Below are 25,462 nucleotides of genomic sequence, written 5' to 3'. Positions count from 1 at the left end.
TTAGTTGCAATCTGTGAGAGGGACTTACAAGTGTTTGCGGCCAGGCGTTGCATGGGCTTTTCTATTGCCTTTTCAATCACATCAGTGATAGAGAGGATGACGCTTCTATTTCAGAGTTATCACGAGCCACAACACTGTTAGTGCAGTGGAAACATGTTAGTGAATCGGAAACACCTTCTGCAGGGAAGACACCAGCAGTAAGCGTTGCTCTCGTTTTTTAAACTTTTTATTCAATCTAAGAACACCAGCTTATGCTTTAGCTGACGATGACACACCGCGGATTACACATTGATGAGAATAAAATTACATTGCCTTTAACAACTGCAATTACTAACAGAAAGAGCAAAAAAAAACTGATTCAGTTTCGTATATCACATGCGTACATTTGCACAACAGTACATTTCTTGTAGTCCGTATCTGGAGCTACAACCAACCGATTTAAATACCAAAACGATGGTCAAAATGTATGCAATATTTGTCATGCACATTATTCATGTTACAAATTCCACGTGGCAATAACCTTTCTACAGATTCTCTTTGCAAGCTCTTAAATTTGCATTTTTTACTTTTGTCGGCATTGGCACAATACACAGCAATATTCGCATGTCGCGTTTCTTCACAACTTATCACAGTCACAGCTTTGGTACCACCTGTGTATGCTATAAGCGTCGTTAGGTTGGTGAGATTAAACGTAGGCGAGCGCAGACCTGAACGTTCATTCAGGATGTTCTAAATTAGCTGACTTCTTGAATTCTAAAACAATATTTAAAGTCTGCGTAGGATCAAGAAAGACTGGAAGCAAGATACTACCAAGAACGTGCAATAGCACTTAAAAAAAATCGAAAAGGCATGTGAAGCTACTGTACTAAAATCAAATTTACGTCACACTTGTGTGCAGTTTGTTGTGGAACACCAAGATTAGTATCAGCGTGTAACTTACGGCGTTTTACGTTTATATTGGCGCATTATTCCAGGATGTACTGCCTTATAGTACCTGTTGGTTCAGACACTTCACTTGATTACACCTACTCTGATACGCCCAAATCTAACAATGAACAACTATGATATAGAACGAATTTGTAAGAGGAACAAATGACAACAGCAAACAAAATCAAGTAGAATTAAACAAATACATAACGATAAACATACAGAGTATTTCGCATGTGAAAAAAAAGATGTGTGCTCAAGGTTCAATAAGTCTTAAAACAGAAAGCAAGATAATGAGAACGCAATACAGACACCAAGAACGAATTGGAAAAAAAGCTTTGGTTAACAAATGAAATGAAAGAATTGTGTTGTCAGAACACCCGATTTGAGGTAGTGTTCCTTGACTATGTTTAACAAAGTGTGAAAAACTTATCGATAATCGAATGTTTTCGGGAGTTAACCCTTGCCGTTGCCAAACAACACAAAATGTCTGCTGACAGCCTTCAGCAAGGTAGAAAAAAATACTTGACGCCCAAGTTTGGGACAGCACGAAATACAGCAGCATGAATAAACTGGAACTTTGTTAAAGGCCTAACTGATGCCATCTTCAAGAAAACCATTGCTGAGCACACGGAGGAGTTGGCCGCCACAACTCGCATATGTTGACACTCGATGATTCTGTGAACGCTGCTCCAGTCAAAAATGCAAAAAACTTGATATGACGCATTAGCACTATTTCAACAACAGAAAATGTCAGTCTGTGCGAAGCGCAGGAACCGGGTGACTCGGACGAAAAAAAAAGTGGGGCGATGTTTGGCATCGGCCACTTCGTTTACATAAAATGCAGCCGTCTGAAAAAAGCGGACGGCCGTTGTCACTATAAGAAAACGAACGCAACATCACAGTTTGCTCATATCACAGACTGGAGTAGACTAGAAAGCAATTCTTGTACTCTGGTAGCTTATCGAGACGCGAGAGGCCGGTCAGACTTCGCTAAAAGAGATCAGATCGGCCGCTAGTATGAACTCTCAGGAACGTGAGAGAACGAAAGAAAGTGGCAGAAGCCAGGTACTCAAGACTAATAAGTCTGCCGTCCGAACGACAGAAACAATACAACTAGGCTTTATGTGAACACCACGAAGAGCGATGGTGCTCAACGGCGGAATATGCCTCGTTTTGCACGATGCATTCAAAGCGCACGTCGCCTCCAGTGCCGTCGCTGTGGGAGTTTACACCCGTTTCGTCAAGCTACGCCCGAAAATCCCACAAAATGGACGCTTATTCCCGTTCTTGCACTTTGTGCTAACTTACTAGGTGAACTTCCCAGTATAAACCGTGCGAGACATGTTCCCATTGGGGAGGACGATCTCGTACTATGTTCCCATCTTCCGTGTTCGTTACCTAAAGCGAAGTTGTCGCACGTAACAACCAAGAAACTAAATATTTCACAACTGTTTCACTCATTGCGGACCTTTATGACATCGAATTCGCGTTCGTTTAGTACTGAACCACAACCGTTGTACCAAATCTTCAATGCGAAACGTAGCGGAGCTGAATTCGACACTGCATTTACAACCGTCCTGAGGCCCCGCCTAGTAAAAGCACGAACTATAAATAAAAATAAAAAAAAACACGCCTGCTGATTGAATTTGCGTTGAAGAGGCCGTGGCATCTTTTCTCAGGGAAGAACGCGTCACACTTTTAAAGAAGGCTACACAAGCTAACAGAGAAGCTATTTAGAGGGGCAGCTCGTCGTCAAAGCCGTTCGTGTCATCACCGTTGTCGCGACGTGTAGGGTACTCCTCCGCCTTTGGCCAGCGCATCGGGAACATCGTGAATGCGGTGATCCGCTGCCTTCGCGCGACATCCTTTCCCACGCAACGCCGCCACCGCCGCATCAGTCGCTTCCACACTGGCAATGACGTGCGTACGAAAACGGCGACGCCATCCGTGTAGTCGACCGGCGGGAGCCCGAACCCGGATATGAGGCCGTCTAGGCAGTGCAGTGGCACCGCCGCCACCGGTTCCACGGCATTCTGCAGAGAGGGAGAGCGATCGTGCAGCTTCATAAGTGGCGACTTCACACAGGATCTAGAGAGGCGGCGTAAGCAACGAGATTTTGTACATTGGTTGGCGCTTCGGATATGTGCGCTCGGAAAAGCGCACTTGACTGGCAGCGCCCCTCGGAGGCATCAACAGATGGGGATAACTTTGTAAACTACACAGAGCTCAAATATTGACTCACCTGAAGGGGCCCTACAACACTATGCCAAGTAATCATCGAATGGTTCGGTTAGAGCCGTTTATTGCCTCGCGAATGGCTGGACGCAAAAATACTTATTAGTCGTCCAGTGCGCCTGGCGACACAGAATCTGTCACGTGGTTTTTGTGCTCAGTTTTCGCACAGCAAGTGTGCACGAGCTACGAAAGCAACTTGGAAAGAATGACAAGGTGTCAAGAAGCAACATCTGTTCGTAAATGCACTTGAACTCGCTCTCTGGATATCGTGTCGACCGGTTGTGCCTCCGCGATCTCCGATGACAGCGCAGCTCTGGCCGACTGGTTTACCTGTACGCTATCTTGTGACGCCGACAAGAGCTCTCGCCGAGTGGTGCCCCGTCCTTGGATTCGTGCGACCGTGTCCATCTTTCCTATCTTCTCCTTACTTCCGTATGTGGCTGTCCCTGCGCCTCACTCTATCCTTCTCCCTCTATCTCTATACCTTTTAAACCTATCATTTTAATCCCTCCTTACCCCTGTCCTTTGTGATCTACTACTGAGGTGTCGTACTACGATGCAGACAGTTACGGGGCTCACTTTTGTCTTCTTTTCTCTTTAGAATCACATAAGAAAGAAACGCACTTCATGTCCTTGAACACTTTTTTTTAATTTCGTTTCTTCTAACGTGCAGTTTACTTTCAGAGAGACATCGAGCGACTGCATTAAACTTAGTGCTCACGATGCTCAAATCAACCAATGGCCATGGACTTATGGCTTGGCATCGGTTTGTGGCGTCAGTTGTCGAGAGAACAATGATTTTCAGCCGACATTAAACGTAATTTTCAAATTCAGACGGTGTACTGCGGTCCAACTTTTGGCGCACATGTTCAGAGGATTCTCGACTACAGATCGGCAGTAACTTCGGACCAGAGAGCAGCAAAATGCGGATCGGCAAAAGAAAGGGCAACTCACTAAGACTTACTCATGAAATATGCCTCGTGCTTCGGATGCACTCGGATTCACACTCACGAAACTTTTCTTCAACCAGACTCCATCGCACTCAAGTTCAACAAACTATTACTCAACCGGGCTCAACTCAGACTCGCACTCATTATTCGATATGACTGTGAGTGAGTTCGAGCGAGTCGACTGATGAGCGAGTCTGCCGACCAATGCGAGGGAGTGCTGGTTCGTTTAAACCCTCTGCGTTTAAATGCAGATCTTAAGCTACGGTTTACCTTCTGTTGCTTGGGTGACAGCAGGGGCGGCTTCGCATCGCTCAAAGGCAAATCCGTGTAGCTCGGAGGCGAAGCTATCTGCGGGAAGTGTGTTGGCGAGAAGAGGACAGACCGGGGCGAAAACTTCCCGCTGGCTCCGTACGTCGTGGCCCCGTGTGAGTGCTCGCCCGCAAGTTTGAAATTGTAGTTGTCATCACACGGTTGAGCAAGACCTGTGATTAGCGTGCCGCAACAGCTGAGAAGGGTGGTAACGTGAAACACTAAATAACATTAAGCCGAGTGAAAACGCAGCGAGAGTTTTGGAGGCGTTAATTTTGCTGTTACGAAGTTCGCTATTGGCAGTGACACTCACTGGCGTTGTATGTTGTGGCCCCGTGTGAGTGTTCACTTTGCGACTCGCCCACAAAGCTGAACTTGTACTTGTCATCGATCGGTTGTGCAGGGCCTGCGATGAGCGTGCCACAACAACTCAGAAGGGTAGTGACGTGAAACACCAAATGACATTCACTTGAGTGGAAACGCAGTGAGAATTGCGGAGGCGTTAATATCGCTGTTACGAAGTTCGCTATTGGTAGCGACAATCACGATCGCTATCCAAGCTAAACCCTTGCATGACAAAATTTTTAGGCGAAAGCATCACACGCCATTGAGTTTCCTAAATATACACTAGAGAGAACTCTGGCGCTAGTCTCTGTGAGAGCTGAAACGCGTGGCGCTTCAGCGACCCTGGGAATTATGGGAATTTGTCTAGTCTTCGTATCGTACGTTCATCTTGGCTTCGCGTGGCTTAAAGTTGCGTTATCACGAACCAACAATTGTTAACTGCGCAGCATGCAGTTGCAATTCACCAGCTTAATCTTTTGACCTTACCATTTCAAATCCGGTAACGATATTCAAAAGGGTTCGTTCTTTTCCTAAAAAAGATAGAGAAACAAAAAAATAAACGAATCCGTAAGTGGGATTCACCTCCCGCAAGTACAAAGACTGGGCAAATTCGTGTCATCATCATCATCAGCGTGACTACGCCCACCTCAGGGCAAAGGCCTCTCCCATGGTCTGCCAATAAAACTGGTCTTGTTCTTTCTGCTGCCACGTTATACCCGCGAATTTTTTATTCTCATCGGCCCACCTAACTTTCTCTATTCCCTTTATGCATTTGCCTTCTCTGATAATAAAGTACCCTTAATGACCAGCGCTTATCCTGCCTTCGTGCTGTGTGCTCGGCACATGTCCATTTCTTCTTCTTCTGGATTTCAACTGTGATATACAACCCAGGATTGTTCTCTGGCCCACTCTGCTCTGTTCTTGTCTCTTAAGGTTACACCTATCATTTTCTTTTCCATCGCTCGCTTCTTTGTATGCCTCCAGGTTTCTGCTCGAAAGTAAGTACCGGCAAGATGCCGATGTTATATACCTTCTTCTAGAGGGTTAGTGGCAGAATACCATTAACAATTTGAGAATGCTTAACTAATAACGTAGCGCGTAAAATAATGCGAAGCACAGGACAAGGGAAGGGACAAAGAGTACAAAGTGCCCCCCTTTGTCCCTTCCCTTGTCCTGTGTCTCGCATATTTTACGCGCTACGTCATAAGCCTACGTCTTACCAACACGCCCAACTTCATTCATACTCTAGTTGATAATGCTCGCCGAATGTGATCCGCCCCATCCTTATTCTTCTAGTTATTCCACTCTCATGGTTCGGCTCCGTGGTAACTATATACTTTGGTCAGGTCCTTCACAAGTTTCAGCGTTTCGCCACCTATCAGGAAGCGCCGTTTACTGCCGAGACTGTTGCACATTACTTTCGTTTTGGGTACATTAATATTATATCAGATCTACTTTTCTGCTTTCCGCGTCCAGTTCAGTATTCATGAGCTGCAATTCGACCCCTAAGTTGCTCATCATGGCAATGTCATAAGCGAATCGCAACTTACGAAGACACTCTCCATTAACTGTTATCCTTAACTCTTCCCAATATGGGGCTCTGAAAACCTCCCGTAAACACGCGGTGAATAGCATTGGTGAGATCGTGTCTCCCCGCCTTCCGCCCTTCTTTATTGGGATTCTGTCGCTTTTTTTTTATGGAGAGCTTTGTTTTGCGGATCCGCTGTAGATTCATTCCAGTTTGTCTATGTAGGGTTCTTCGATGCCCCGATTCCGTGGTGCCTGCATTACTGCCGATGTTTCAACTGAGTCGAAAGCCTTCTCGTAATCTGTGAAGGCTATAGGTATAGGGCTCGGTTGTATTACGCACACTTCTCTATTACCCGATAGACAGTATGAATATAGTCTATTGTAGAGTAGCCTGTACGAAATCTTACCCGGTCCTTCGGTTGATTGAACTGTAATGTTGCCCCATTTCTATTAGCTAGTATTTTTGTAGATAGTTTGTGGAGAATGATTAGTAAGCTGATCGGTCTGTCAATTTTCAAGTCCTTGGCGTCGGTTTCCTTATGGATTAAGATGATGTTGGCGTTCTTCCAAGATTCCAGTACCCTTTCCGTCAAAATACACTTTGTACAAAATGTGGCCAGTTTTCTTCCTACCGATGGCGGAAAAATTGTCTTCCTCCTTAAAGCCTCTTTAATGCTTTCGCATTCATAGTTCATAACTACATCTTATAGATGATCATGCTATGGTACGCTTTAATTGTGATCGCGTGACATCTTTTGCATTATGAGCGGTGACAAGATCATTACGAGATCACTGAAAACTCTTTCAAGGACCCCTATATGCAAGGGAAACATCAAGTTCCTGCGTAAACAGATGTCACTTATGTTTCTCGTGGGAACACCACTCACATCCAATGTCAACCGATCTGATCATCTCCCAGAGCCTGTTTCCCGCTGCCGACGCCATGAACTCTCCCCAGCTCTTCTGGGACACCTGGGACGTCCGTGGAAACTCCGGCCACGTCATATGCTGCTGCTCGTTTTGATCAAGTGGTGGAAGATCCGCCTTCCACGAACTCTGGAAGCTGTCCACGGCCGCTGGCACATATGCCGGTGCCAGCGACGCCATTGTAGGCACCGCGGACGTGGTCGCAGATTCAGTTGGGCTCACGAACGCCTGCACACACTAGTCTTATTAACATTCACTCATCGATTCTTTTAGGTGCGTGGGCACGTATAAAACCCCCGGTGATTGAAATTCAAGAAGCACCTCTCTCCCCCTTCACCTACGATGTCGTGTCTCATAATGACTTCGTGATGTTGGCACGTAAAACTTTCAAAAGTTATTCATACACTCATTCGTACATGTTTAAACAATGCGCCGTTATACCGTATGGCCTGGAGCAAAGGCTCGGGTCTCGCGTACCAGCTATTCCGCGATAGCATCTTTCCGCAGACAGGTATCGCAAGAGGGACTAAACCGCTAGGAAGTATTCAGCTCAAGTCTAGGTGAACGAAAAAGACGTGGTAGGATAGCGCCTGCATTCTTTAAGGTGTGTTTCTGTCACCTCCGTTTTTACGTGCTTGTGATTCGAAAACGCGTACCTCAATCGCCAGCCTGCCCAATCATGCCGTAAATGTCTTTTTCTTTTCACCTGTCTATATTTTGTTTTATGCTTCAGGCGCAAAGCCTTCGGTACTATAGGGTGAGTTCCAGCCGTGAATGCTTCAGCACCAATGTTTTTACTGCTCATATTGTGAAAGCATATTTTTGTTTGGATACTTCTTTCTTTTGCTTCTTTGCTGCGGGGATTCTATTTTGATAGAGGCAGAATGCCAGAGGCCCGTGTGTGCTGCGCGATGTCAGCGTATACATTGAAGAACACTAGATGGTCCTATTTCCGGAGGCCTTCACTTTCGTAATCAAATCGCGGCTGTGGCACGTAGCACTCCAAATAATAATAATAATAATAATAATAATAATAATAATAATAATAATAATAATAATAATGTTCGTGTATCGGATGATATCGCTACTGCATGTACAACACGTGGCGATCAGTCAAGATATCTTTGGCTTGCCCTCGCCCGTTCCACCTGTATATAAAGCATGGCACAATAAACTTAGGGGATTCTTCCCGTTACGCTCGGACTGTCAGGATGGCCCAACGACCACACACGATACATGGTGTCAGAAGTGGGATGAGGGGTGCGCCTCCGATGGAGGGTGCGCCTTCACCTGCCGAGGTGTTACAAGGAAGGCGACTGCGAACGACGCTGCCGGATGTCCGTTCCGTTCCAGAATTTCCGGTCCGAAAGCATCGCCAGAGCAACGCCTGCAGGAGGACCCTAGCGCCGCTGGGAGCAGGCGACACCGTTCGAGTTAAAGGGGGGTCATGGTCGACCAAAGCACGAGTCCTCGAGCCATGCAATACTCCCAGGTCATACCATGTCGTCACAGAGGAAGGAAGGGTCCTCCGCCGCAACCGCCAGCACCTACTTCCGACCGGTGAAAGCTTTCGAAGGCGCACGTGTTCCAGCAGCAGTGAGGACTTCGCCGAACAAACTGCAAATTGCAGTAGTGGGCCCGCAGCTCTCCATGCACCCAATACGGCAGGCATCGTAACTTCAAGAAGTTCGACAAGACTGCGACGGCCACCACAGCGGTTGACCTACGACAGAAACTTTGTGCAAGTGTCGTGATGAGCTTCCCAGTGGCGTGCAATGAACGTTGTTTCTTCTGTGCACTGTTCAACCCTGTAACTCCCCGTTAGAAAAATATTTAACTGTTCTGTTTTGTTTACTCATACGAAAGAGGATGTATCGGATGATATCGCTACTGCATGTACAACACGTGGCGATCAGTCAAGATATCTTTGGCTTGCCCTCGCCCGTTCCACCTGTATATAAAGCATGGCACAATAAACTTAGGGGATTCTTCCCGTTACGCTCGGACTGTCAGGATGGCCCAACGACCACACACGATACAGTTCGTATTTATTATTATTATAATATTATTATTATTATTAACGCATGATCTTGTGTGCCTTAGAATGAACTCCGTTAAACAGCTTCAATGTGTAGTTCTATAGGTGTTTCAGCCCTAGAAGCTGTCTCACAACCGTGCGGGGTATACTTCTCGGCCTGTTTGCGAGGCGCGTTCCTCCAGATAAAGTATCGGTGTCTTCCGTTGGACCGGTGACAGCAGCGGATATCTATCGTCGGCGGAGAGAAAATTGCTCAGGCAGCCACCAGGTCAAGCGGCGTGGCTCGCACTGCCCCGTCTCAAACTTGTCAATAACGTTTGCCGTTAGGGGCCCGCGGAAAATAAGACGTGCGCACGTGTCCCCCATTTAGCCTGGCCACAATTTTCCCCAGTCCGCCCGGTAATGCACGGAGGGAGACGCGTGCATCATTTCGACAGACCCCATCTCATTATTGCTGTTCTATCTGCTTGCCTTTGGCTTCTGGTGCTGCAGTCACTAATGAAAATATCGACAGCAGGGTGCCTAAATGACGTGGTCGGCGGCAGTATACGTCGCCCATACATGACCAGCCAATGTATGGCGTCAGTACAAATATGACGTCCATATATGGTCGCCAATGTATGACGCGGTCGGCGGCAATACATGGGGCAAATATCGCGGGATATATTGCGGCATATATTGCCGCACATATTGCCGCATATATTGCCGCACATATTGCCGCATATATTACGGCGAACGCCGGTATACCGGCGTTTGCCGCACGTCAGGTTTCTCGTTCGCGAAATACACCAAATGCGTTTACAACTTGTAGGTGCATGACGTGGAGCAAGTTCAATATGGATTTGGTTACACGCACATACCCTGAACCAGCGCCTCTTACACTGGAGGGGGAGTTGCCCTGGAACGCATCACCAAAAACGCTTTAGTACTGCATGCCACATAGGTAGACCGGCGCTGCGGTACAGCCTCCTACCTGAGAGGCCGCAGGCCAGGCGTCCGTCTCCATGTACTCCATCTTCCACAGGTTCATGTGGGGCAGCGGGTAGGTGGACGAAGGGCCGGCCTGTTCCTCCACGGACGGCTGAGGAACCGAAGGCGCGCAGTCGGAGCTGCCGCGGGCTGCAGTTTGCCTCCGCTTGCAGCCCAATGGCTTCTTAGTCTCCGGCGGCGAGATTTCCCGCTCCGGTTCGAGCTGGAAGGCGAACAGCGCCACCGTATTTTTCCGCGGCTGGACATCATCGCCTCGATGACCTGCTTTGGCCTGGACCGGCGACGAAAAGGCCCTCGGTTCTAGCTGGGGCATCACCCACTCCCGTGGCCTGCGACCCAACCGTAAGAAAGTCGGTAAGTCAGATACCATTCGTAATGGTTGTGAGAGCAAAACATGGACAACGAAACACGAGAAGACAAGAGCTGCGTCTTTGTTCTCCCGTCCCTCGTCTGTGTCAACTTGTGCCGTATGAACTTGCGTCTAATTTGGACATGGCCTAGCTGGAATCGATCTGATTGCTGTTGTCCTGTTTTTTTTTTCGAGCTAATCGACAACAGAGAAGTCACGTTCCTCGAGGTCAGGGATGAACGCGCGTTCTGATGCCTTTAAGTCTCGCACCGCATATGGAGCGAGTTTTTTTTTCTTTCGAGTTTCCGTAACACAAAACTCAAGCGGTGGACATTGATTGCCTCGCGCTGTATTCTGGTAAGGGCGATGAAGGCTCAGAAGTGCGAACTGTTTTTCTCTCTGTCGATCATCATCCTACCATAAAACTGGTACTCTGAAATCAAACACACAATCAGCAAATTTCACTGCAAGCTACGTTGTTAGTCCAAAAGTAATTCCAGGCAACACTAAAGAAGCAAGATACGGAATAATGACTTGTCACGGGAAGCAGCGGAGTACATCATTCGCATTACTGAGCTGAGACAGCCGAGGCTGAATACACAGATGTGAGAGTTATTATTCTGCTTATCATCACCATGACCGGGTGCGATAGATAACGGACATTTCTACGGCGAAAGTGAAGAAAAAATTCTAGCTTAACCACCGTAAATAACGACGATGTGTTTAGCTTGGATATGGTCGACCATGTAACACTCCACATAGTTTTCGATGAGCTGAAATCATCTGCATTGCTTTTGCTGCACATGACACCATTGCCTAAATGTGGAGCAAGCGTGCGCACGCACGCACGCACACACGCGCGCGCACACGCGCGCACACATAAACACACACTGTGGTGCAATAGCGTGCCTTCGTGCGCACAACATACATATCCACACACAAACACAGATGCACCAACATAAGCACTCATGAGTACGACGAAAGTTCGTCTGGTCAGGCACTAGATGGATGGATGATATGAAGCACAGTCGCCAAGTCTGATCATGGTCATAAGTTTCGGAACCGCATGCTGTTTCCTTGTTCACTGAGCTGGACTACAAGTTCTCGTAGATTGAAAGACAACGATTTCTGAACACGACTGCCACTTCTAGTTCATCTCAGTGAACAAGGAACCCGCGTGTGCTTCCCAAACGTCAGCCGACCGTGTTTAATTTAATCTCACACAAGTACACACACAGCTACACACATACAAAAGCTCGCATACCCACCTGAGGTAGTAGTTGAGTCCCCAGAAGTAACTCCTGTGCCGAACATTCTCGCACATGGACGTCGGGCAAACCTTGACGAACCACTTTTGGAAGAGGGCGTGGCGCACCGAGCTCTGCGAGGTGTGAGCGAGTGATCTTACATCACCGCTTCACTCATTTCATCTCGCTGTCTTCGGAAAGGAGAAGAGGTCAGACGCATCGCAACTACTGGCCTCGCATCGCTCGGCGCAACGTGCTCCCCGCGTTACGCACTACGTTGAGCATGACGTTATTGGTGGCGAATGAGGTGTTTTCGTCTTCTGGGCGTTTGTCGGGAGTTAAGGTGGAAAGCTAGAAAGGTGCTTGCAAAGTGCTCTGCACTGTACAAAAAGGACCGTATACATGAACACGCATGCATACCTGAAACACTGCCTAGTCCGTTCGATATTTATAAGCATGAACGAATGAGACAAATGAAAGAAACGCAGATTTTAACGTAGCGCATTGTGCTGTGCGGCACTTTCTAAACTCTTTTCACGAGTCTTAGCTGATAGAATATAACCACGAATAACAGCGATCGACAAATGCAAACTTTTTTCCAAGCATTGTAGGGCGCGAGCTGTTCCACAGTGTACTAGCAGCACTGCACGGCCAGGTGCTGTGCTGATAGCGCACTTGTGTTAAAATTATTTTCCTTGCTTGATATCGATTTCCAGATAAAATTAAATCTCTATAGGGGCTCTGCATCTTTCTCGAAGAACGAGTCTAATAAGTCTCCTAGCAACCCATTAGTTTATTCCGCCGTGTGAGTAAACTTTGTTTAAGGTTAGCCTGACAGTTTCCTTTAGGCGAGGCAGAGGAGAGAGAGTATAACCCCCACCTCGTCCAACGCTCTATCTGTATAGATCACGGTGCCTCAAGTGATGGTGCGAAACAATAGTTTTTTTGCTTGTTTTTTTCACAGCCACTACCTTTGTGGCTGGCTGGTACCCTGACGCCATACGTGACCTGAAAATATGGTGTTGGTACCTTTGAAGGATGTCCTTGGTTCATAAAATGAGGCCCGCACATTCAATAATCACGTACACCACAAGCATTCGAAGTACCCAAGCAGCTCACCAGCTTTAAACAATCTCTTTCGAGCATTCTAAATTTTAACTGATTACTAGACTTCCAAAAGGCATGCAATATGAGGCGCCAGAAAGATAGCCGATCATGTGCTCATTTTCTCTGGTCGCAAGTTCTGATTGACTGCTTGCTATCTGCTTCATGTGCGACATGTTAGGTCAAAATATACTAAACAAAAATACCATACGCACAAGACAGTGGTAATTTTCAAAACTTTGGTAGGTGAGCATTTGATTTATTGCACTGTTCATTTAGTGTGCGCTTCATTGAAAGAGTGATAACTGAGGTCTTCAGCACGTCGGCTATATTGGGTGGACGCAAAGACACTGCGAACACAAATAGGTAGTACATGATTGCCAAGGGTGGCCAACCAGGCGTGTGCCTCTCCCCCTTCCCTCCTCCCCGAATTTATTTTCGTCATTGCATAAAGGTGGTGCTCCTCCCGAAACCATGAAGGTCCCCCCTCCCCCTAAAAAAATATGTCTGGCTTCGTGCCTGATGGTTGCCGAATGAGTAGCGACTACGAGAGGTGGCTCACTGGTTGTTCCGTCAAGAAGAACAGCATCCAGGGTATACAATGTACAGTCACATTGAATGAGAACTCCCACGTGGCACTCGTAGGTTTTCAATGTCTATGGTCGGACCCATGTGCGATAAATTGATCAAACGCAACGCTAGAATCCCAAATGTGTGTTTTTTTTTCTATAAATATACCCTAACTCCGGGGCCACCGCTTTGACATGAGGGGTTTACGATCATGATCACTGTGTTGCCGCTCATGCTGAACGCAATTGTGAGTTATCAGGAAGTTCACTACCCCTGCTAGAGACTCTTTCCGGGCGTATCATCCAAATAAGGGAGGCCTATAAAAACGTAATGTAACCGCTTGGTAGCACAGGTAAGGTGTCAAACCGAATGTGCTAGAATCCGAATGTGTTAGGGGGGCAATATGGTTCATGAGTAAGTTTAACAGCGTGAAAAACGGAAGATGTAGTACATCACGTTGCCTCATGTGCTATCTGCGTTTTTTTTCTTTTTGCTGTGTTCTGCTTTATAGTGTTAAGCTAAATTCCATTCTGACAACGTGCTGGAGTGGCTAATTGACGTTTCATACCTAAAACTGCTCTCCCCTGAAAGTAAAAACAGCATGTTGAACTTTTCAGCAACTTGTCCTCGTCTCTCCTGTGTCGCGGCGGGTTCTTTCGCGCAGACAAGTTTTGAGCCACTGTGACGACGTTAGTGGTGGAGGATTGCCCTGGTGGCAACAGCTGTAGTTGTTGCGTCACTTACCTTCCAGCTGTTGATGCCCCCCTTGTCCAGCAGCTTGTAGTACGGGTACTTGCTCCTGTAACGCGCATTAGATGACGTAAGTGGCACAACGTCATTAGGTATAAACCTGCTGCGTGTTTGCTTTTAACTCCTCTGGCTTAACAGATACAGGATTACGGCCGTAACCTGAAAAGCCCGATGGTAATACGAGTGTAGCTTTAACGTGAAGGTCTCGAAGGAATAGTTTCGTAGTTGTAAATATAAATTTTGACGTATGAAATTGAAAATTTTGCGGAAAGTAACTTGCGCAGTGAATGAGATTGGTGCTGCGATGAATAAAGCACAACTTCACAAAAATAAATAAACAGGAATTGTGAAGCGTCTCAAACGTGTGGGCCGCTGATCTTTCACAGGCAGCCTGCACGTGAGTGCAAATATTTTAAATATCTTTAACATGTGTGTTCGTGAGCTCCACAGATGTTACTGCTGTGAAGGTTTTTTTTTCGCGTGTCACTGTATGTTAAAAGATATCCGCGCAACAAACATCTGTGATTACGAATCGTCATCTGGATTTCAGTGTTTCTGCATGTCCGTGTCGAGATGCTTTTGAATGCTCACATTAAATTTTCTTCTAGAATCGCCCGTACATGAGACATAGGAGATGACTCCTTTCAAACGGGAACGTTAATAGCCGGCATTTTGTTCGGGAAGCGTAAGGGTTCCCAACAAAGGGAACTTAAGTGAGCCAGATGATGACTGTCACCCAATCCGCATACAAAGGCTGTGAAATGTATCCCAAAGGCTACGAGGTGCCAACCTCAGACAACAGTTTCTGTTCCTGAGTGGCGAGGCCAACGTTTCGCTAGCTCAAAGAATTGTACGCATTAATCAATAAAATTCTGTAGGTGTTGCTGACTCGTTGCTCTTGCAAGGTCGGAACATCAAATACCGACCACAGCGCCTGCATTTCTATGGGGGCGAAGTGCCAGAGGTCCCTGCACATATACGCACACGTTAACGAACCCCCGGTGGCCGAAGCTTTCAGTGCTTTTTTACACGGGGTTTCTCTAATTCTTAAGGTTTGACAGCGCCAAAAAATACACGGTTGACAGGACGAGGACGGGACAAGCGCTATGTGTCCTATCCACCGCGTTTCTTTTTTTTGCGCTGTCAAACCTTAAGTATGCTAAACCATCTGGCCCATTCAGCCACTTTCTCAAATTCATATCGTAGTTTTGGGAAGTAAAAAAGCCCTCACAATTATTATTGTTGCCCTTCAGCGAGAACACGGCACCCAGATGTACACTGCACAGCTCAGCCTAGTGAAAATATTAGAATTCCTGGCTCGCCTACCAAAGGCGCTCTTAGGCAAACCAAAACCCTGCAGGGGAGCCGTCCTTTCTGCGTGAAACTGTTCGATAGCTCTCGAGGATGGCTTGACATATCTTAAAATTATTGCAGCGCAAGCATCCGAAGAGAAACTCGGGAAGGCACAATCACTTTGTCTTGTGTCTTCACGTTTTCTCTGTCTGTGTGCGGTGCAGCCTTTGTAAGATGTCTGAAAGTGCAGACAAGGAAGAGTGTATGGCGTAGGCGGGAAGTGTGTACACTCACTGCAACGCAGCGTAGACATGCGTCACTCGTAGCACCCGGTGCGGGCTCTCGTGGATGGCCTGGGCGACGAGCTGCACCAGTTTGGTCGAGGGTCTGCGAACCACCGTGCCCACGGGCAGCAGCGACGACCAGTGTCCCACCAGGGGCTCCCTCACCACGCGCTCGTCACCGTCGACGGCCACCCGGCGCCTCCGGCGCACAGGCGCGCTTCGCGCTTGGCGTCCACCTGCGAATACCGCAGAGCAATGGATTACGGAATCGTTCCTTCAAGCGAAGAAGAAGGGCGAGAAGGTGTGTGGGTTATTAAATTAAAGCCAGTGAGAAAGGATAAAAAAAGAGTTTGCATGACATCATGCAGCCAGCCTCGTCAAAGCCAATCCGTTCCGAAGCCGGCAGCGTTGGCACAACGGAGTCCGATAGTTTCCTGAATTTTAGAAAACTCTACGCAACGGGTGACCTTTGGATGTCACGTTTTGCTGTTGCTGACTACATATGTCTGATTCGATGCAATGAGTGGACCTATCTGCCTCGCTCGTTGTGTATTTCGGATGTCAACGCTTCTACCACGGAACATTACAGTCGTTATTGACATCATTGTATTACGTATGAATCGTATAGGTTTACAAAAACTGAAAGTCTTTCTTTGGATATCTAGACGAATAGATTCTGATCTATCTGCCACGCGAAAGGATTCTACCACGCGGCCAAAGTTTGAGCACTTGCTGAGCGCCTAGCCATCTTGAACTGGTCGTTGCGTTCGTATACCTGGGAACATTATCGATCAAAACGCAAACATTACGCGTATCTGAGGCGCAGCATGAATACGTATGGTTTAGGTGGTGTGCTCCTTTAATACAATATGCATAGACAGGTAATTCTAAATGGTGTTTCTTAGGCTGGGCTGATAATGCGAAGCTATGCACCAAAAAAGTGCGGCAGAAGGCTATCGTCTTTCGACGACGACCATCATCTTTTCCTTCACTCGGCAGCCTAGTACCTCGCTACGACACCACTCCACCTGCCCTTTCTGGTTAACCTTCCTTCTTTTTCTTTGTTGCTTCCTTCCTTGCTCTCCAACTGCCCATGGCAATTCTGTGCGACTCCCGGCCAGCCATGCAAGCGCTGCTCCAACCAGACCAAGCATGCAGCACTGGGTGTTCCTGCACGCCAAGCTGACTAGCATCGAAGATGGCGAGCCTCCCTTGCACGTTAGAACAGCCATGGTAACGAGGAGGTTGACGCCACCGCTAAGGCAGCGCACCACTGTGACACGCCAGTCACCAAGGTGGTAACCGAGTCGGATGAGTCCCGGCCACGACTGCGGCTTTTCCTACCAACGGCGCACCCTGACACGCTGGTAACACGAGGCAAGCCTGTGCTTAACGAGACTGGCCTGAACAGATGTGAGCGGTGGTTGCTGGTTCGCCAGCAGCGCCTGGCTTCCGTTACCGCTGCTCATCGCCTGCGTGCCGAAGGTTCCGCGACGACGCAGCGCTGCAACGTATCACCTCCAGGTACCCTGGCCGGAGAACGTCGCACGATGGTGAGCCGTCATCGCCTGCTCGGTCTGCCTGTGGCAACAGCGGAGGACGTTCCATGTCCCGCGCGCTCAAAACTCCAGCCCTTAGAGCTTTACGCGAGTTCTGCGCTTCTGCGGACCTCGCCGCCTTATATCCGAGTGTTTTCGCTTCGTGCTACCGACTGCTCTGACAAGATTCTCTCTTCTCATGCCTTTCACATGTTCTTTATCTCCTCTCTTATTTCTATTAACTTTACGTCCCCCTCCCCATCCTTCAAGGCAATAGGCCGTGCTTCCGCGACGGCAGGCAGAAAATAGCGTCCTTTTTATCTCTTCCTATTTTATTAATCTCTCTATCTCTCTCGTCTTTCGACGGCGTTTGCAGTCGATCAAGAAGATACGCGGCCAATTTAATACTTTTTTATTTTTGTTGGGGGGAAGGGGCAGTTACAAGAAAGACGCAGTTCTGTGGTAGATCACCTACTTGTCATGCTGGTGGTCTGGGTTTGATTGCCACTTGTGTGCAAGCTTTTTTTTTAATTTTAAGTTATTTGACCTCATCGCGAAATTTAGCCCATTAACAACGCTGATATTCCGCAAAGCGAGTTTGTTAACGCTATCGCGTTAATAAGAGTTAAAGACCGACTCACGGGGGCGTCTCGGTGACGACATGACGGGCGGCTTTTCCTCGCAGCCGTCGCCCGCCGAGTAGCTGCTGCACGGGGCGTTTGCCGACTGCCCGGATGTCTGGCCCGTGGCGTAGATGGTCGTCGACGGGTCGGGCAGGATGGCCGAGATGTACTGCTCGGCCTGCATGTCGATCACCGACTCGCTGTCCTGCGAGTCATCGTTGCGAGAGCAGCACAATAACCTCGAAGTACAAAAAACACCAAGGAGCGAGTAATGTTGCCGGCAACGTGGCACAAAATGTGACCAGCCATACACTGTTTCCACATGACGTTGAAAGCGCAACGCAGGCTTTTACAACGAGGATGTCTCACTCTACTTTCTGTCGTCGTTGTCGGGGTAGTAATAGTAGTAGCACCCATAGCAGTTGTAATTGCACTTGAAATATTAGTAGTGGTAGTAGTAGTAGGAGGAGGAGGAGCCGACGTGGAGTCAGGTCACCTTACTAGACGGGAGAGCGAACGAAAAAAATGAAAGTGGTGATGATGGTGACTCACGTGATCTCACTAGTTAATACCTATATACTACCCGACACTACTGGTTATGCTGCCGGACAGCTAACCCTAGTGTCGCGGGATCGAATCCCTGTCGTGGCGGCTTGATTTCGATGGAGGTGAAAACGCCGTGAAGCCCGTGTGCCTATAGATATATATAGGTACACGTTAAAGGACACCAGATGGTCAACTTTTCGTAGCCCTAAACTATACGGCGCTCTTCTTAATCTTATCGTTCTTTTAAATCCTACTGTGGTTTTGAAACGTATAATACCCCAACAACCGTTGAAGTGTCTATAGAGTCCGTAAGGACTTTTCACGTTTACCTATAGATACCGACAGCTGCCTCCTCTCCCAACCTCGTCTTACGCGCAGCTGGCACCTGTTGTCAGGTTCGTGCTAACCTAGAGGATTTACAAAGCTACGTACGTTTAAGCACTTTAGCCGAGCTCCTTTCAGGGGACGACATGCGAACGCAACGCGCACCCCGTCGTTTCACCAGACGCTGAAAAGGCGTTCGGAAGAACATTGCTACCGAAAACGAGTGTTAACCAATGACATTCGTCAATGGCTCTTTAATGAGTCTCAACTTAGCAAAAAAAAAGACAAAAAAAACGTCTTGTTACGGAAAATTTCCCGTGACATAAAATTTAATTGCTAGGAATGAATACATGTAAATAAGGCATGGATTTCTTCCAGTGACGATGATGAGCAAAACTTTATTTTGGTCCCTAGAAGACGCAGGGGAGGCCCCACGCCACCCTGCTAATCCCATGTAGGGGCCGTGAAGCCGCGCTTGGTGGCCCGTTCACTCTGGACGGTCAGGGTATGATTGTTAAGTTCGTGGCTGTGTAAGAGCGCTGCCCACCTGTCCTCGCTCAAAGCGGGACCGATAGCTTGACATTTCCACAACACAAGGTTGAATGTTGCTAATAGTCCATTGGCAGTGCAGTCCGCACGTTCAGGGTACATGGCATAAAGAACCGCAGGTGAAGTGAGAAATTTTAAGTCGCCGCGCCACGCCCGCGTCACTTAACACATTTTCTGCACATTTCAATAGTTGCGGCTTTTCGTTAAATACAAGTCAACCGCATCACTTGATTTACGCTTGATTGATGCCACACGACATTATGTTTTGCTGTGCTGGCGCGCTAGAGGGATTACGAGGCTCGCATTCAGATCGTCGACGCTGGTTCGAATCCCGCCTCGTTCTTTCTTTTTCTGCACGTTCCGCCTTACTGCTATCACGCTGGAGGGCGCTCCTGGAGAACATGAACTATAGTTGCTGTATATGCTACCTTTAGGTAGCATATACAGTAACTCTAGCATGAACTAGCACGAACCGGACCCGTACGTTTGGAGGGGGAAGCAGAAGACTAAGAAGAGGTCGAAGAGGGCATGCGCGCTAGAAAGCTGGGAGCCGTTCGTGATAATGATACTCATCTTTCTACGCGAAACAGTATAGATGGTTTCAACGTTGCAAGCGTTGTACCGCGAAAAAAAAAAAACTTCCGGTCACCTCATTTACCACCTTCTAACGTCCGACCTGAAAGCACATTTTCAAGTTCTATGGTAAGGAAAGTCTATCTTTCGTTTTTCATATACAAGTAACGTGCGTAAAGTACAAGGGAATGTTTCATCATTTTTGTGTAGCTCAAAAAAATATTTACTTGAATATATTTTGGTAAAGAAGGAAAAGAAACTCGAAAATCGGCGGGCTATTTTCTGAAGCTTTTGTTGCTTTTGTCGTTGTTGTTCTGTTGCTCTTGTTGTTTTGTCCACCGAAGTTATGAAGGCACATCGGTGGACAAAACCGAATGTCATCAAAGGGCTGTGTTAACATTAAAACGGTAGAATTAGAGCTCTGCTGAAAAACAGTGCTTTCGTCTCTCCTGTAGTTTTAAGAGACGCTGTCAGTCTTTCGTGTTCACACAGCGTGGTTCCCACATTGGTCCCTGGTGGGAATGCACAAATGCACGTTGCGGTCGTATGGCGAAGCATTGCGACGGAAGAGGCGAGAGACAATGGCGTCACGCCGATTCTCACCGTAGTGATCGCCTCGAGCACCATCTCTCCGGCCGTTTCGGGCTTGGCGGGGACGCTATGGCGCCCCCTGGGCGAGGCATTTACAGTCAAGGGTGCGGCGGAGCTCTCGGAGGCGGTGGTGGGGGCTCGGCGAGCGCGACCCCGCGTGCTGCCACCGGCTCTCGTACTGGAGGCTGCCGACTTGCTTCTGCCACCTGCGTCAAAGAACGGGATCCGATCCAACGCTTAATGCAGCACCAAATCTGCTCTGATCCGGCGCCCATTCCGCGGTTGACGCAGCGGGAACGTACAGTTCTTGTGTAGGTCTTCACGTCATTCTAAATCTACCGCTGAATGGAGCTCCATCACCGAGAAGGTTGAGGAAGTGTGCATGCACGTGCTCAGGTGAGCAGTCACAGCATCACATGTCCGCTTGTCGGAACGGTATAGTTTGAGCGACACAACCTGCCCTCGTTTTCATAACTGCGAAGGCGATGAGAGTGGACATCTCTTATAGGACATGTGTTTACCAAAATACCTGACGTCATCGTGCATCAATCAATCAATCAATCAATCAATTTTATTTCCTTTCGCTAGGAAGAGTACGGGATTAAAAGCTCGATAAGTTGACGAGGTTTCCACGACGTCACTAAGTGGCAAACCACCAGGGAGACGGACAATCATGCTTGAAGAATACAAACTGATGAAGTGAACAAATGAGATCGTAGCTTGGTGAACGGTCAGCGAATGGTGAAAGCTACGTGAAACTGCGTGAAGTGCGAAAGATTTAAGGAATAAAATGAGGGGGGCGGGGGGGCATTGAGATAAAATCAGTCATCACAGTCGACACAGAAATAGATAATGAAGATAACGTTTGCTTTGAACCCGTCTTACGTACCCTGTGAGGTTTGCTTTACTCTTCCATTTTAGTTGGCGGAAAGTAGTCGCAAAGTTTTCTCACTATATCAGTAAAAAAAGAGCAAAAAGAAAACTGGAGTGCGTCGAGCACCCGTTCAATTCATGCTAGTCTGCTGTTTGAAGAGAGTATGCTGGTTAGTCGAGAAGGGAGTCGTTCTCGTGACAACTACTAGACGCAAATGAAAGCAATAAAGCAACGCCGCGTAATGCACTAATTTAGCATCCCTCGCCGCACCCCTCGAAAAAAAAAAGCATCTACACAATATGCAAAAAAAATGAATTAACAAATTTTCCATTCCAAACGTGAGACGAAAACTAAGCGCTACTCACGGCAGTTATTCACGGCACTAGTTTAAATAAACAACATTAACTGCCACCACTGAATGAACGCAGCGGTATTATAGCGATAAAAACTAGAAATAACGTTACATTTCTTTAAGATTTGATGCTTTTTCACCATCAATGGTAAGCTGGAGCCTGCTGTAAAAGCTATCTTTTGATAGCTTGACAACTACTTGGACACCTATGAAAAAATGTTTCGGTGGTATGAAATTAAAAAAAAAGCAGATAAAAACCAGGTAAGGCTTCGACATAGCTGTAAATTGTAGTACCATTGAAATCGAAAGAACACATGGATATGTGACAAAGACATTACAAATCCATGATCTGTTTTGTGGTTTCAAAATGCGTGAGAGTTGGCGAAAAGCAACGTGGTGCGAAGTACCTATATACAGTAGCATCAATACACTATGATCGAATCGGAAGGTCATAATACTACAGAAATATAACGGCAGAGCAAGGCTAGAAAAGCATTTATGCAACAATATATTAGGCCTCTTGGCAAAGAAAGCGCCTAAAAACAATCGTTGTATAGTGTTCTCTGGAATAATATTACCTCAAAATACTTTCTGATACTGTTAAGGCCAAGGCAATGCAGTAGTCATACACCGTTGTCTAGCGTTGGTTACCTCTAAACAACAGTGCTAGTATTGTTTGAGTGTATGCAGTAGCCAGCGTAGCCGCTAATATGCGGCTACATTCGGTAGGCCAGCCACGGACATCTAACTGGTCGGCTGTCCGCACAGTCGGATACATTATCCTAAATATCTCCTTACCAATGACGGTATATAAAAAACTTTATAACCGATAGACAGCCTCGGTTAATAACGTAAAAAAACAAAAAAGAGGTATTTATTTGCTGCGGTAACTCAAAGAAACAACACTTTGGAGGTTGATGGTTAGTTTTATCGTAGTCGAGGGCATGAAAAATTTGGAGAACAAAAGATGCAGAACAAAAAAATAACAACTGTGCTTTCGTTCGGCACCGTTGAGAAAGCTGTTATCAAAGCAGATATAATAGGCTCCATGCGAACCTGATAACAATACACAACTGATAACACTGATGAATAAAGCGAGAAAAACCAGAATTACGCTTCCGCAGACACTCTTTTTGCAGAAGTTGGCATAGCGAACTAGCGTACCCAACTACAGAATAATAATAATAATAATAATAATAATAATAATAATAATAATCTCGTCATCTGCAGGTGAAGTCACGAAAATAAATTGGGTGAGAAAAGTTTTTCGCAGCAAGAATTCACAACGGCCGCTGAGTTTTCTACGCGTCGCAGTCGAGCACTTGAAGCGTGTTTCAAGGTGACTTTCAAACCAACGGTAGGAGCGAAGTTCCTCCGTTCTAAAAAAAAAAAAGATTCGAAAACACCCTGAATTAACATGTGCGACGATATTTCGGCGAGCGTCAACAATGTCTAGTACAATAACACAATATATAGCCACGCAGAGTTCCGCAATGAGGCAAAATAAAGGAGGAAAAAAAGAAAAAAGCAAACAAACAAACGGTGAACAAAGAACGTTCCACGGACGGTCCGGGAAGCCATCATGGAGACGTCTGCCATAGCGGTCTATGATAATTAAGCGGGCAGCTGATCTCGATCGCACGCCCAAAAGTTTAACGATAACGAGCACGCGCTGCGACGAAAAAAAAAAAACAGCCGGGGCACTGGTGCGCACCAAAACTTGCTACATCATTCATAAAACTGACTACTAGCCTATCGGGACTCTCGAAAAGAATGAAGAACCACCCCGATGCATGCCAAGATGGCGAAGACACTCACCGCGAGGCTTAGCTGTGTTGCGGCGACCGCGAGCAGAAGTAGTGCGGCACCGGCCACGGCCCGTGGTCGGCACGGGCGGCTCGGGCATCGTGTTCTCGATAAGCGCGGACGACGCCTGGGTGTCCTCGCCGTAGTCTTCCTCCACGCCGTCCTCCATGGACGCGGCGGTCCTCGCGAAGTACGAAATCAGGATTGGATGCGTGCTGAAACCTAGGACAGTCAGATGGTAACCCTTCACTGCTCAGCCGCCGCGATGATTAAAAAGCCGTCTGTTCGGCGAAAGCAGACGATAAATTCTGTTTGCTCTCTCACCTTGACCGCGCAGCTCCGGTGTCTTCCTGCGTGTGAGCGTGTGAGCGTGTGACCCCCTCCACCCTGGCTATATAATTGGCGCTGTGCGTGTCTGCGCATGGAAAATAAAACAAACAAGAACAAAAGGAAGCATTGAGATCACGTGACCCGTCACCCGCTCGTGCACAGTGCTGAGACGCTAGGTTGCTCCATAAGGAAAGCAAGTCGGCGTTCCTCGTTTCAAAAGTACGCTGAGATACCTTTACCATGGCAGCGAATCTTTTTCTTGTTGTATTTTGATTTCGCGGAACGCTGACAACATTTTCTGCGCGTTGCATTGAAGGATGTGTCATCGGCTGACCTACTTAGGTCGGAGGGCGGGAGGGGGAGGGGAATTCGCTTTGGAGCTGCGAAGCATGCTTACTTTTGAAGGACTCGAAAAAAAGAAGGGAAATGAAAGCGATTTGGACATAAGGAAATATATTAGAGTCGGGGTACCTCAGTGGGAGTGGTATTTACTAGTGCCAAATAAGAAATAAAAATAAAATAAAAGGTGATGCTCAAAAGCTGGCAGGAGTGTAAGCGTTCTCAATGTCCTGTCATTTGGAATTTTCTGCTCCATATTTGAGTTATTTTAGTCACGCTGAAAAAAACATTGTGTTTGAAGTTCCCACTGATCCAACTTTGCGCGTTATGTACCACGAATTTTTTTTTTTTTTTTTTTTTACTGGTTTGTCCATGTCACGGTCCGGCTGCAACGTATAGCATTGCAGCGCGGAGGCCTTTCAAGCTGATGTACGACTGTTTGACGGCGGTACCAATGTAAAAAAAGCAGTAAAAGCGCACTCTTTCTGAAGTTTCTACTTCTAGATCAAGCTTCTCGATATGCCACAGAGTTTGACTCGAAAGAAAACGGCATGGTAAATACCTGGCTACGCTCGGTGTTGTTCAGTTTTACATCGATGCTTTGGGTATACGCTAGGCCTCGAAGAGCTTAGACCATTTACCGCGTTTACATTGCCAGGGAGTATCTGAAATCTTGGCCAGGATGTGCGGACATATTATGAAGCGTATGAGTATAGTTAATGGGCGCCGAACTAAAGTGTAGTAAAAGATCTCGTTTTCAGACATTACGCAGCTGTGATTTGAGACGCTTACAGCGTTTGACTAACGTAAGGGAGCTAGAAGTGGTTAAACTGAGTGCGGGCTTTATGTTTGACTACTAACGGAAGTCGCAGTAGCGTAGCTTAATTATCTAATTACTTGTCTCTGAAGCTTATCACTAAATACTTCTTTTGTCTCTCTACTATTGTGCATTGTGCATGGTATGAAGCTGGTTTCGTTGTTTCTATTCGGCTAGTCAGAGAACGAATATTGTTTATGTTTACAATAATAAATGGTAAGGATAACAAATTGTGAGAGCTTGAATACTGTAGGATTTTTGCAGCTGTAGCAATGAATTATTCATTCACGCATTCCATGCGCGTCACAGGCGCACCTTCCGGAACGCTTCAGTTTTGACGTTTAAATTT

The 25,462-nt window shown here is 47.0% G+C and overlaps 1 protein-coding gene across 1 annotated transcript; it reads right to left on the bottom strand.

Moving 5' to 3' along the window:
• Positions 1-208: 208 nt before the first annotated feature.
• LOC142774263 (uncharacterized) lies at positions 209-24,041 on the bottom strand. Its single transcript, XM_075874652.1, has 12 exons — positions 23,952-24,041; positions 23,640-23,849; positions 20,608-20,801; positions 18,031-18,217; positions 15,862-16,087; positions 14,269-14,323; positions 11,872-11,984; positions 10,238-10,583; positions 7,187-7,454; positions 4,738-4,830; positions 4,386-4,597; positions 209-2,963 (listed from the first exon to the last, which is right to left on the bottom strand). The coding sequence occupies exons 2-12, from the start codon at positions 23,794-23,796 to the stop codon at positions 2,664-2,666; spliced, it is 2,151 nt and encodes a 716-aa protein (XP_075730767.1). The 5' UTR covers positions 23,797-23,849; positions 23,952-24,041; the 3' UTR covers positions 209-2,663.
• Between the last annotated feature and the right edge of the window lie 1,421 nt (positions 24,042-25,462).

Source organism: Rhipicephalus microplus, chromosome 10, assembly GCF_043290135.1.
Source record: "Rhipicephalus microplus isolate Deutch F79 chromosome 10, USDA_Rmic, whole genome shotgun sequence".
Taxonomy (NCBI): domain Eukaryota; kingdom Metazoa; phylum Arthropoda; class Arachnida; order Ixodida; family Ixodidae; genus Rhipicephalus; species Rhipicephalus microplus.
The sequence above is the reverse complement of the archived record's forward strand: the minus strand, read 5'-3'. Positions and strand labels throughout refer to the sequence as shown.